The 11,296-nt window shown below is 45.6% G+C and overlaps 2 protein-coding genes across 2 annotated transcripts; one reads left to right on the forward strand and one right to left on the reverse strand.

Moving 5' to 3' along the window:
- Window positions 1–1,347: 1,347 nt before the first annotated feature.
- LOC5667926 (procathepsin L) lies at window positions 1,348–7,028 on the forward strand. Its single transcript, XM_001689230.3, has 5 exons — window positions 1,348–1,775; window positions 1,961–2,060; window positions 5,495–5,706; window positions 5,816–5,943; window positions 6,019–7,028. The coding sequence occupies exons 2-5, from the start codon at window positions 1,968–1,970 to the stop codon at window positions 6,615–6,617; spliced, it is 1,032 nt and encodes a 343-aa protein (XP_001689282.2). The 5' UTR covers window positions 1,348–1,775; window positions 1,961–1,967; the 3' UTR covers window positions 6,618–7,028.
- A 2,422-nt stretch (window positions 7,029–9,450) lies between these two features.
- LOC1280819 (NADH dehydrogenase [ubiquinone] 1 beta subcomplex subunit 4) lies at window positions 9,451–10,145 on the reverse strand. The gene is made up of 2 exons (XM_320686.6): window positions 9,933–10,145; window positions 9,451–9,772 (listed from the first exon to the last, which is right to left on the reverse strand). Exons 1-2 carry the CDS (start codon window positions 10,035–10,037, stop codon window positions 9,560–9,562), a joined length of 318 nt encoding a protein of 105 aa, XP_320686.5. The 5' UTR covers window positions 10,038–10,145; the 3' UTR covers window positions 9,451–9,559.
- Window positions 10,146–11,296: the final 1,151 nt, after the last annotated feature.

An 11,296-nucleotide genomic window follows, 5' to 3' on the forward strand; every position in this document is an offset into this window, starting at 1 on the left:
TTTGCGCTCATTGGTTAATTAAGATCATTTGCTGAAAAAAACTTCCAATTTGTTTCAAATTATTCTTTAACCTGTGTACACCAATTCAGCCGTTATTTATCCATAAAGTTGCCTAACTGAGACCTAAGCGATACATTAAGTTTGATGAATTCGTCGTCATGCACATAAAATAATGATAAGGGCATAACAAATGCACCGAAAAGGGCAATCATTTCTTCACACAAGGATATCATCAGAACAGGACTGTTCGCTGGTTCCAACACCGATGGCGTATTGTCTACCGTTCAAAGAAAAGTGGAACAGTCTGGCTGGAGGATGACGAAAGCGCAACACCGCAAATGACGCCGGCAGCCACCGGCCAGAGTTCATCAGCATCAATAAACGACCCGCCCCAGGCCCTGATAAGACTGTCCTTTCGCTGAATGATGCCACTCTTGTGAAACGGTGCGGTTCTTCTGCACCCCGCTGCTTCGAATGGCGTGAATCCCGTGGCGTGAACTTTTACCTCCCAGCGGTAGCCCCGATCTCAGGACCTGGATACTCTCGCGCGCGCGCGCAAGTGGCCCTTGAGTGACAGCGTAGTAAACAGCAGCGTTGGCGGTTGGCCCAGAAACTGGAGCAGTTTCCACCGGTTCACCCCCGATCGATCGATCGATCGGAAGGGCAAAGATCCGCTTTTTTGCGCGCTTCGTAATAGTGTGTTTGCGCAGCGCACATGTGTTTACAATGTATTCGCACCACAGAGCATACTATTTCGATAATATTTTGAAATGCCCAACACGGTGCGCGATCGTTGGGGTGGATCGTTGCGGTCAGTGGATTTTAACAAGACGGAAACAAGGAAACAACCGATCGCGATTCTACGCAGGCAAAAGAAAAGGAGCAGTTTTCGGAAACCGCTTATCATTGCCAGTGATTGGCCTTTGTTTATTGGTTCATTCATCCCGAATCAGCTGTTTAAACAAGCGAAGCAAAATATTTCCTTTAATAATCACCCGCGCGCGAAATGAGGCTGTATGATTCACGTGTTCGTTTTTTCTCTGCTAGTTTTATTGGAATTTTATGGCTCATAACTTCACCAGAACTTCCATCCCACAAAAACGAGTGACGAGGGAAGCGGACTTTTTGTACACAATTTATCAGATCAACACTTTTTTATTTACTTGAAGAGCGTTCTCAAAATAAATAAATTACAAACAGTCCGGTTTTGTTTACAAAAAAGGTCATTTTCCGTTACCACCGTACCGCGCGGCACAAAATCAAAATTAGAAGAAATGGACAGCATAATGTAAACACGACGCTTGATGCAGGGGATTTCACTCGATCGAATGGTCACATCGTAGCTTCAAAAGAACGTAATCAAGCGTACGGTTAGTCACCGAGCCCTGCATCGCCATCATCGCACCACGCACACTAGCACACCGGTCCAGCACAAATCGTAAACAAAAGAAACGGCTGACGCTTAAATACGACCATCCGGGGGAGAAAAAAGTTCAATCTGCAGCCAATTCTCGTCGCAGAGGGTTTGCAGTGTACAGTGCGTGTGTGTTTTAATTGTTTGTTTCCTGTTTGCTGTCTTTTTAATTGTTACAGCCGTGTACAAGTTGTGTTTTTAACTAAAACGACCATCGAGAAAAGTTAATTAGCTTTTTCCTGCAGTGGAAAACCACCCCAGAGCCAGTGATTCATTGTAGAAGAGAAAAAGGAACCAATTTTTTTGATATTAGCGTCTGGTTTGTGCGACGTCATTTTGTGCTTTCTGCCATTTGCAATCGGTGAGTAGCAACAGCGGACACAATTCTTTTCTACGCTTTATCTTTCAATTCGACAACGAAAAATAAGGCCCGTGTGTGTGTGCGCGTTGTGACAAAACTGTGAATCTTTCTCTAATCAAACTCGCCTACTGTGTGGTGTGCCCGCGTTGTTGCGCATCACCTTTTTTTTCTCTCCTTCACCACAGATCAGCCATGAAGTTTCTAATACTCATCCTCGGCTTTGTCGCGGCCGCCAATGCGATCTCCATCTTTGAGCTCGTGAAGGAAGAATGGACAGCATTCAAGGTAAGAGAGCAGCACGAGAGAAATGATTTAATTTTGTTCACAAAATTCGTACGATGTTTTTGGGATGCGAAAATGCAAACACCCCTCAAAAAGCGAAAACTAATTTCCAAGATACGCTTGGCTGGAACTGTGTGCGGACCGTCTAGTGGTGGGGGCGTCATGGCGTGATCCGGAAATTATCGATAGCTGAAGCGTAATGACGCCATCGAACGCGGCGTACTTCGTTAGGGAAACAACACCGACCGACCAGAAGAGGGAAGGGTCATTTAGTATAGGGTGAACACCACAGCGACAACAAACAGTCCGTCGGGCACCAGCAAGCGATGTGTATTACGCGATCCATAATTTTGCATCCGTGAAATATGTGCGCCGCACAATTTCGTCATTATCACCCGCTTCGAACCAACAATCAGTAGTCAGCCAGCGGCCAGCTGCTGGGGCGGAAATGTTTTTCTGGGTCATTAGAAAGAGAGTTCCCATCATCTCCCTTCCCCCATAACAAAGCCCTCACTGTGTGTGTGTGTGTTTACACAAAATGGCCCATGAACTCGTTCGCCGGACGGTCACGGCTGCTGATTGCCAAAAAGTTTGCGTCGCTTCTCGCAGCCACAGTTTTGGCCTTTCTTTCTTATCGCCCAGCACACAAAGAAGAACGACAAAAGGGTAGCAGGTGACGGATGCTGAAACAGAGAGGAGGGGTGTTTTTTGATGTTGTATTGGTTGTTCCGCCCAACATCATCCCCTTGGTTCATCGGTTTGGCTGTGCTGGGGGACGTGCGTGTGTGGAATACGCTCTTTTTCAATGCCATAGCAACCGTCGGTGTGTGCGTGTTTCTGCTATTATGTTACCATCGCTCAGCTGGTGTTATTTACAGTTTTTTGGTTATGCGAACCTCGACTCACCCTCGTTTTGGTCCCTTCCCTAACACACCTGTAGGCTACACCAACACAGACGCTAGCATTACCCTCTTAATGTTGTTTTTCGTCCGCTTGCTAAAAAGGTGGCGGATAAGATTTCGTTCCCTTTTGCTGCTTTGTTGTGTTGCTCGTCAACCCAACTTACTTTCTGTTGTTTTTTTCTTTTTTTTACGTACGTTTTAAGCGCAGAAGAAGAGAAAAAGGGGAAAACCCGTTGCACTTTCGTGCAATAGAAGCGAGAAATCGTAGATGCAAAGAACAAGACCTTTGCCATTCATGGAATTATTTTGCTCAGCTATTCAACTGAAACCTGCTACATGAACTTGTGCGAGCATTGGATGCTTCACTTCAAGTTGGAAGATTTTCACATCAGCGAAGGGCAAGAAGGGCCTTTCATTCGCCCCATCTGATCAGTCCATGATCATTCCATGTACGACTAGATATGATCAGTTCATGGCGGTAATTGCCAACTTGTTGCATTAGGTTGTGTAACAATCGCCCTATCTTAGATTTGGAGAGTTTTTCCCCTAAAGTGATTAAACTACTTTGTGTGTGACATGTACAATACCCGTATAGAAATCATTCTCCGTCACAAAACTGGGCTATAAAATGAGCATTATGAACGAAACTTAATTTGCAGACAGACACAAGAAGATGTATGCGGGCTGCTCGGCTTTGGCAAGCTTTGCCACGCTGGAACACGCCGGATGTGATTGACCCTTCGCTTCAGCATAATCATGCGATGCTGCCGGCATTGAACACGGGCCAATCCTGCGACCCTGAAACTGGACATGACTCTTCATTAACGATTTATGCGTGCTGTCGACTTGCTATTTAGGCTCGATTCTCCAGCAACCAGTTTTGTCATCGGTTCGTTCAGAAGCGTCCACCATTGAGCGACCGTTTTCTCTTTGTTGTCCGTCCAGCACAAAACTACTACTCGGCTCCCCCCAGATACAGATAAGGGAGAGGCGGCGAACTATCGGGGCTCATAATGGCACACATAGTTGCCGCCTTTCTGTGTACTGTACACCCTTTCCGAACACAGCAAACCCACTCCGCGTATGATGATGCAACATTATGGGGCGTTGAAGCACACAAATCGCTTGATACCCGATCGTTTCGTTCGGCTTATCAAGCGCTCGCATATGGGTGTGGTGGATCCTATATTCGTTGTTTTTTGTTATAAATTTTTTGTGTAAAGTAATAAACCGTTTTGGATTGCACGCAAAGTGTGTGTGTTGTTGCGATAACCTCAGGCGATGAAGCAGCAGCTGTTTTCTACGCCACGGATTTTCATATGACGCACTTAAACTTGTCTCACTTTGCGTGTCCTTTGTGTGAAGTTCGCACCAATGATGATTATGTTATTGCGCGAGGCAGCACCGCGGAGAGATCATGGCGCGAGATTAGTACAAATTGCGAATCAAATTCAAACTCCTCATTCTTAACGTACAAACACCACACGCTCAGGAGGTTGTTTTGACACCGGTTTTGCAAATGTAAATAGAAAAAAACGTATCTGTTGTCTGTCGATCAGCGCTACCAAAACCAGTACAGTGGCTGGCTGGTGGGTTTTAGCTTTGTTACCTTTCTTCTCTTTCGGGTACAAATGAGTCACATTTGCCGGTTAAAAACGCAAGAGTGGCAAGAGGTTGCCTTTTTCCCCCCTTTTGCTAGAACGGTAATTTATGTTTGCTTGCCTGTTCCGTCACAAGACATGAGTAATGGACGAAATGGGGTTCAACAAAAAGCAGAACAAACGAACAAGTGGACTTCTGGACGGAAAAGGGGTAAAACATTGCCATTGAACTAGATTAGCGTCCAATCATTTTACGCGGCAACGCACGTGTACTCATGTCTTTAGCCTGGCGGGCACCGGCCACTATGTGCTGCACCTTCGCTCGGAACGATTATGGACCGAAAGCAGAAGGTTCTTATCAAAACACGTGCCACAATCATTTAAATGTTACGCGAGAATGCGAAATTCAGTGTCGGAGGTTAAAAAAGCGTCTTGTTACATGTAGAGCCGTGTCTTATTTCAAAGTCTAGTTGGTTAGACGACATTTTAGACATAAATTGTTGACTTTGTTATACAACATTAAATGGGATATTTAAAATTCTCTCAATGTTTACTCTTAAACAGTCATCAATTTCGAAAATACTTTCTGTGAAGCATAAATAAACAGCCCATTCCCCTTTGCAAGGCTTCCTCGTCCTCGTGAAGTATGCTGAATCATACGCTAATTCTTTTCCTGTCGCTGTGTTCTTCGAAAGGTTGGACACAAAGAAGTAAAATATATAAACATTGCGCTCAAGTGTCCCCACACACTTTCGTTTTGCTGCTGCTGCTGCTGCTGCTGCTGAGTCAGCGGGCCTCCCTTTCCCATTACCTAACCCCACTTTGCAATTGTTCCAAACAAAAAGCATAAGTGGATTTGTTTTTGATTGGCACTTGTTTAATCGGCGACAATTTCTCTCTCTCTCTCTCTCTCTCTTCCACTTTCCTTTACTAGCTGCAACACCGCAAGAAGTACGACAGCGAGACGGAGGAGCGCATCCGCATGAAGATCTATGTGCAGAACAAGCACAAAATTGCCAAGCACAACCAGCGCTACGATCTTGGCCAGGAGAAGTTCCGCCTGCGCGTGAACAAGTACGCCGATCTGCTGCACGAGGAGTTTGTCCACACGCTGAACGGGTTCAACCGTTCGGTCAGCGGCAAGGGGTAAGTGTCATTGGACGGGGCGGGGTGGGGGGGGGGATGATTCAATTACTTCCGCTTTTATGCTAACTGATCGTGACACTTCCTTGTTACACCTGTTTTCTTTTTACAGACAATTGCTGCGCGGTGAGCTGAAGCCGATCGAAGAGGCCGTTACCTGGATTGAACCGGCCAACGTGGATGTGCCGACGGCGATGGATTGGCGTACGAAGGGTGCCGTCACCCCAGTCAAGGATCAGGGTACGATCATTTAATGATTTTGCTGCTGAAAAGATATTTTCTTATCCTTTCTTCTTTTCGTTTCTTGTTCTCCAGGACACTGCGGCTCGTGCTGGTCGTTCTCGGCTACCGGTGCGCTCGAGGGACAGCACTTCCGCAAGACGGGCAAGCTGGTGTCGCTGTCCGAGCAGAATCTGGTCGACTGTTCGCAAAAGTACGGCAACAACGGATGCAACGGTGGCATGATGGACTTTGCCTTCCAGTACATCAAGGACAACAAGGGCATCGATACGGAGAAGTCGTACCCGTACGAGGCGATAGATGACGAGTGCCACTACAACCCCAAGGCGGTCGGTGCCACCGACAAGGGCTTCGTCGACATTCCGCAGGGCAACGAGAAGGCGCTGATGAAGGCGCTCGCCACCGTCGGCCCGGTGTCGGTCGCGATCGATGCGTCGCACGAATCGTTCCAGTTCTACTCGGAGGGCGTGTACTACGAGCCGCAGTGCGACTCGGAGCAGCTCGATCACGGCGTGCTGGCGGTCGGGTACGGTACGACCGAGGACGGCGAGGACTACTGGCTGGTGAAGAACTCGTGGGGCACCACCTGGGGCGACCAGGGCTACGTGAAGATGGCGCGTAACCGTGACAATCACTGCGGTATTGCCACCACTGCCAGCTATCCGTTGGTCTAAAAACCGGCGATAGTGGGGGGATATTAGGAAGAGAGAGGATACGGCATTTTTTATGTTGTGTGATATATACAAATTTAATTACGAGGAGACAGAAGAGAGAGAAAGGAAAATGCGGTTTTGCCGACAAAAAAGGTAACACACACCAATACCACACGCATTGAGCAGGAGAAGGGAGCATTCCGCGAATGTTGCCCATATTACTTGCGCCATACAAGAACAAACACCTCTTTTTGAGTAAAAACTTGTGAAAGAGTATCATCTAAAACATCATTAAAAAACGATTAACGGATCGTGTCGTGTCGGTGTGTGTGTGTCAGGTTAAAAAAGGCGAAGTTCGTCGTTTTAAGTAGTATTTAGCTTTAAGTTTACAAAGAAAAGAATAAACGAAAAGCGTAGACAATACGGTAAAAATCAACTATTTTAGTAAGCTATAGAAGAAAGAAACGATACGAATTAGTTTAGCCAAACATGAAAGATGCAGCTCTTGCTTGAATTTGAAAAAAAAACGACTGATATACGTACGTCTAGGGCCGGCTAGGGTCTAGAACGACATCATTGTCCGGAAACCATCCATGATCAAATAGGGTTGTCTGACGACTCTTTAAATCAAAAATAGCTTTGTTTCTTATGTGGTAGGGTTATCTTGAAGTTAAGTAATATTCTTTGAAAAGGTTTGTGATATGGGGGATTTTTTCCTCTGATACTTTCCGCGTTGTATGTATCGATGGCATTTGGTTTGAAATGTGGCGGACAGGGATGTCTACACCACAGAAACTGGTACATTGGTGGGCTAGATGTTTGCCGTTTGTATGGAAAGGTATGGAAGAGCCGTTGCTTGTGGCCAATATGATCGTGGTATGATAACGCCTGGGCTACGCGGACGACATTGACATTGTTGCGATCAACAACATGAGGACGGCTGCGGGAACGTTAGCTGTACTTAAGTCAGCAGCTCAGCGGGTTGAACTCCAGATGCAGGGTTGAAGACAAAGTACATGCAGGGAATAGGGGTCTAGGGATAACACCCCAGATACCTTTCCCTGTATCACCATGGCTGATGAGACACTGGAGGAGGTGGGTTGCTTCGTATAGTCACATGTGACTCTGATACTTCCTTGGAAATTCGGAGGCGCATCCTCGCTGGATATCGCACCTTCTGTAGGCTACGTTAGTGGTTGCGATCTGGTCGAGTCTCCAGGCGAGCAAAACTGACGCTCTACCGGACTCTTATAAGGCTCGTTGTGCTCTACGGACATGAGACATGGACCTTACTAGAAGGCGATCTACGCGCACTTGTGTTTTTTTGAACGCAAGGTGCTGCGTTCGATCTTCGGCGAAGTACGGGACGCGGACGGCACTTGGAGAAGACGGTGGAATGATGAGCTGTACGAGCTGTTAAGTGATCTCCCGATTGGAATTATGATGAAAATCGGGAGACTGAGATGGCTGGGGCGTATAGCGAGGAGGCCTGTTAGCTATCCAGCCTGGGAGGTCATCGAAAGGGACCTAACAAGCACGCGGACGAGAGGAGTGCAGCGAGTACCGTGGCTTGACCAGGTCGAGGCAAACTTGCGGCGGATCGGTGTCTCGAGTTGGAGATCTGCAGCACAGGACCGGGCGTTATGGCGCAACATTCTGTTGGGAGTCGACCGACGGCTCTAGTGCGTTATATATATGATCTTCCCACAGTAATATTACACTAACGCACTGTAAGTGTTACAAGAATGTAATCTCCTTACCCATAAAAAATCTAATTATTGAGGAAGATGCAGTTGTTAGACATTGGCATACATCAACATTACACCTTGTACGGTTTTACTAAACGCCTGTGTGTATGCAATCTAATGTTGCAGGGGTTTTCGATTCAATTCAAGCCATACGGGTACTTTTCTGAATCGAGTAACGAGTCGAAGCAAGGATATTCGCTCTTGCAGCACTTCAACCTGATGCAGCGGTACAAGAATCGTGCAAAAATTAGAAGCCCGGAAAAAGAGGCTCAACGAACAGCTTGGGCGAATTTTTAAACCTTTTGATGGCAAACATCTAGCCCCTTTTCCTATGCTATGATTGCAATGCTCAGGCCGGTATCTAAAACCATTCAGAAGTGGTGTAACTTAACATGTGTCTAAAACTGATAATGATTAGAATTATTCAATTTTAACATCATATTGGTCAATATTCAGACACTCAGTGTAGAGATTTCGCGCCATTTTTTACATTTATGTATGGATTTCTGACTTTTGTAAAACATTTTAAACAGCTCCTCAACGACGAGTGACGAAAGTTTTCCAATAACTGGTCTAAGGAACTGTCTAGGGAGCCTCAAAATCAGATGGTGAAAATATGAGGTGCCCGACACCTCACCTTTAGTTTACATCAAAGATAAAAAAAGATCATGATTAGTACTGAAAAGCAATGAAAGCTCTCAACCGATAAAGTCTTATTAGTCCTTCCAGAGGAGGATTGATTGGCCCATGTTAAGGTGATGTTAAGGTGAAGATGGACACTTCTCGGTATAAAGACAGGGATAACGGGTTGACAAACGATGGCATGATATCCGGAATGGTTCTGAATATTCTTGCAGCTCTACAGGACGCCAAAGAGAAGAAATAATTGCATATATAAATGGTAGAGAAATTAAGTAGGACCAATTGCCTAACACGAATAGTAGGCTTTTCCGACTGAAACTCTTCCAAAAGTTCCTGTGAAAAAATCAGTAATCGATGGAGACTATAAACCCTTACCTGTAGGCACCAACGATAATTACCTGTTCAACAACAATTCAGTTTGACTTTCGGTTGCGAACACAAATCTTCCATACTCCAAATCCGGATTCGTTCGTAGCTCCCTTTATACACCGTTTATTTCACAGCTTCTACGCACAACGACCATAGACGGTCTCGGCCCGCCAGAACAAAGCCAACAACAAGCAGCGCATTCACTTAGATGAACTTGAAGCGACGGTCGGCGTACGCCACCTGACCGGTGCGGTACTGCTGTTCCCGCTGGTCGCGCTCGTTCTTCATCATTTTCGCGTACACAATGATCGGGATGACGACGGTAAACAGTCCAATCTTGAACGAGCGGCCGGTCGGCTTGAAGTGCTCGTAATGGTTAACGCGCATCGCCTGGAACCGGGCTAGGCCAGTGTCGAACTGGAAATGGGACAAAACCGTACAACCACACGTTAGTAACTGCTTCCGGGACACCGTTTGTTATTGCCCCGTGGAATGTCTACATCCGCGGAGTGGTCAGTGTCGATGACATAACAATCAGCCACTCTCCGCCATCGCGAACGGGGAAAGGTTCACTTACCACACCACCGCTCTCGCCGCGCAGATGGTTGTGCGGGTTGGTCATCGTGCGCCAGTACTCGTTGCGTAGGGCCGCACGCCGGGCCGCCTTTTCCTGCTGGCTCATCTTGTTTTCTCAGGAGCGGTCGAATTTCGCGCACCACAATCCACACCGTCGGGCGAAACTTGCTGCTCTGCGAGGGTTTGTTGTTTTTCTTGCGAATGCAGAACTGTCAACGCGAGCGGTCAAAGTGGGCGCAGAATAACGGGTTGGCTCATGTCTGGGTTTCTTCGTTAAATATAACGAGGAATGGGAAGTTGCCAAACGAAATTCATTTATTTTAAATGCATTTTTATTTTCACAAAAACTTGAATTCATTTAATATTATTTTGAAAATATTAAAGCTATTTGAAATCATTAAAAATAATAAACCCATAGCAAACTGTGCTCCAGATAACTGAACGAAACAATTTTAGGGATCGTGTCTTTGCTATTGAAACAAGTCGACATAACCCCAACACGGTGGAAATTCGTGGAAAAACCCCGGGTTTGAGGGGGATGCATTGTTAATTTCCACGAAAATTACTTAGTATGGATAAAACGCATTAGAAATTCGTTAAATCATCATATTGTTCATATTTGTTACTTTGACCGGACAACGTAATTCTTAACTGATCCGAGACTCCGTTGTTTACTGATCTCGTCTACTCTGGAACTAATTTTGAACCTATATCGATTCAAGAATTGATCTCGAATCCCTCGACTTCGTTGGAATTGTTCGCGAATCTATTCCAAAAAGCATCGCAATGGTGAATATGTTCCAGAATCCTTGTAGATGTTGGAACTGATTCCAAAACTGCTCCTCAAACTAATTCTGAGCCCATATTAATTTAAGATTTGATATAGAACCTATTGAAATCGATCCCTATTCTGTAACGAATTACCAAGGAGCTCTTAATTGATCCCAACCATTGTCGAATTTTTGTAATGATCCTTATCCTATAGTTCAAGGATCTGATCCAAGTTCAATCCAAGAATCGATCTCGAACCTATCCCGATGTTTTAACTAATCGCGAATATGTCATGCAGATCCAAACCCATAAAGATCCTGGATCACTATTTTTCCCAAACATCTTCGGATCTTTGAAATGATCCCAAACCTATATCGCTCCTGCGTTTAATTCTGAACCCATATCGAACCAAGAATTGATATCGAACCTATACGGATATTGGAATTTTAACATATATCCTTGCAGTTTCTGGATACTTGAACCGATCCAGAAGCTCTAAAGGCCCAGGAATCGATATACAAAGTTTACCGTTCCACGAAATTATCCAGAACCTGTCAGGATCTTAGATCTTGACCCTTGATCTTAGAGGCCCAA

Source organism: Anopheles gambiae, chromosome 3 (genome assembly GCF_943734735.2).
Source record: "Anopheles gambiae chromosome 3, idAnoGambNW_F1_1, whole genome shotgun sequence".
NCBI lineage: Eukaryota > Metazoa > Arthropoda > Insecta > Diptera > Culicidae > Anopheles > Anopheles gambiae.

What these genes read in the sequence shown, in the direction of transcription:
- LOC5667926 (XM_001689230.3), top strand. Translation starts at nt 1,968, where the DNA reads ATGAAGTTTCTAATACTCATCCTCGGCTTTGTCGCGGCCGCCAATGCG. An exon ending in CGTTCGGTCAGCGGCAAGGG is followed by an intron (nt 5,707 to 5,815) that starts GTAAGTGTCATT and finishes TTCTTTTTACAG; the next exon opens with ACAATTGCTGCGCGGTGAGC. An exon ending in CACCCCAGTCAAGGATCAGG is followed by an intron (nt 5,944 to 6,018) that starts GTACGATCATTT and finishes CTTGTTCTCCAG; the next exon opens with GACACTGCGGCTCGTGCTGG.
- LOC1280819 (XM_320686.6), bottom strand. Translation starts at nt 10,037, where the DNA reads ATGAGCCAGCAGGAAAAGGCGGCCCGGCGTGCGGCCCTACGCAACGAG. An exon ending in GCGGCGAGAGCGGTGGTGTG is followed by an intron (nt 9,773 to 9,932) that starts GTAAGTGAACCT and finishes TCCCATTTCCAG; the next exon opens with TTCGACACTGGCCTAGCCCG.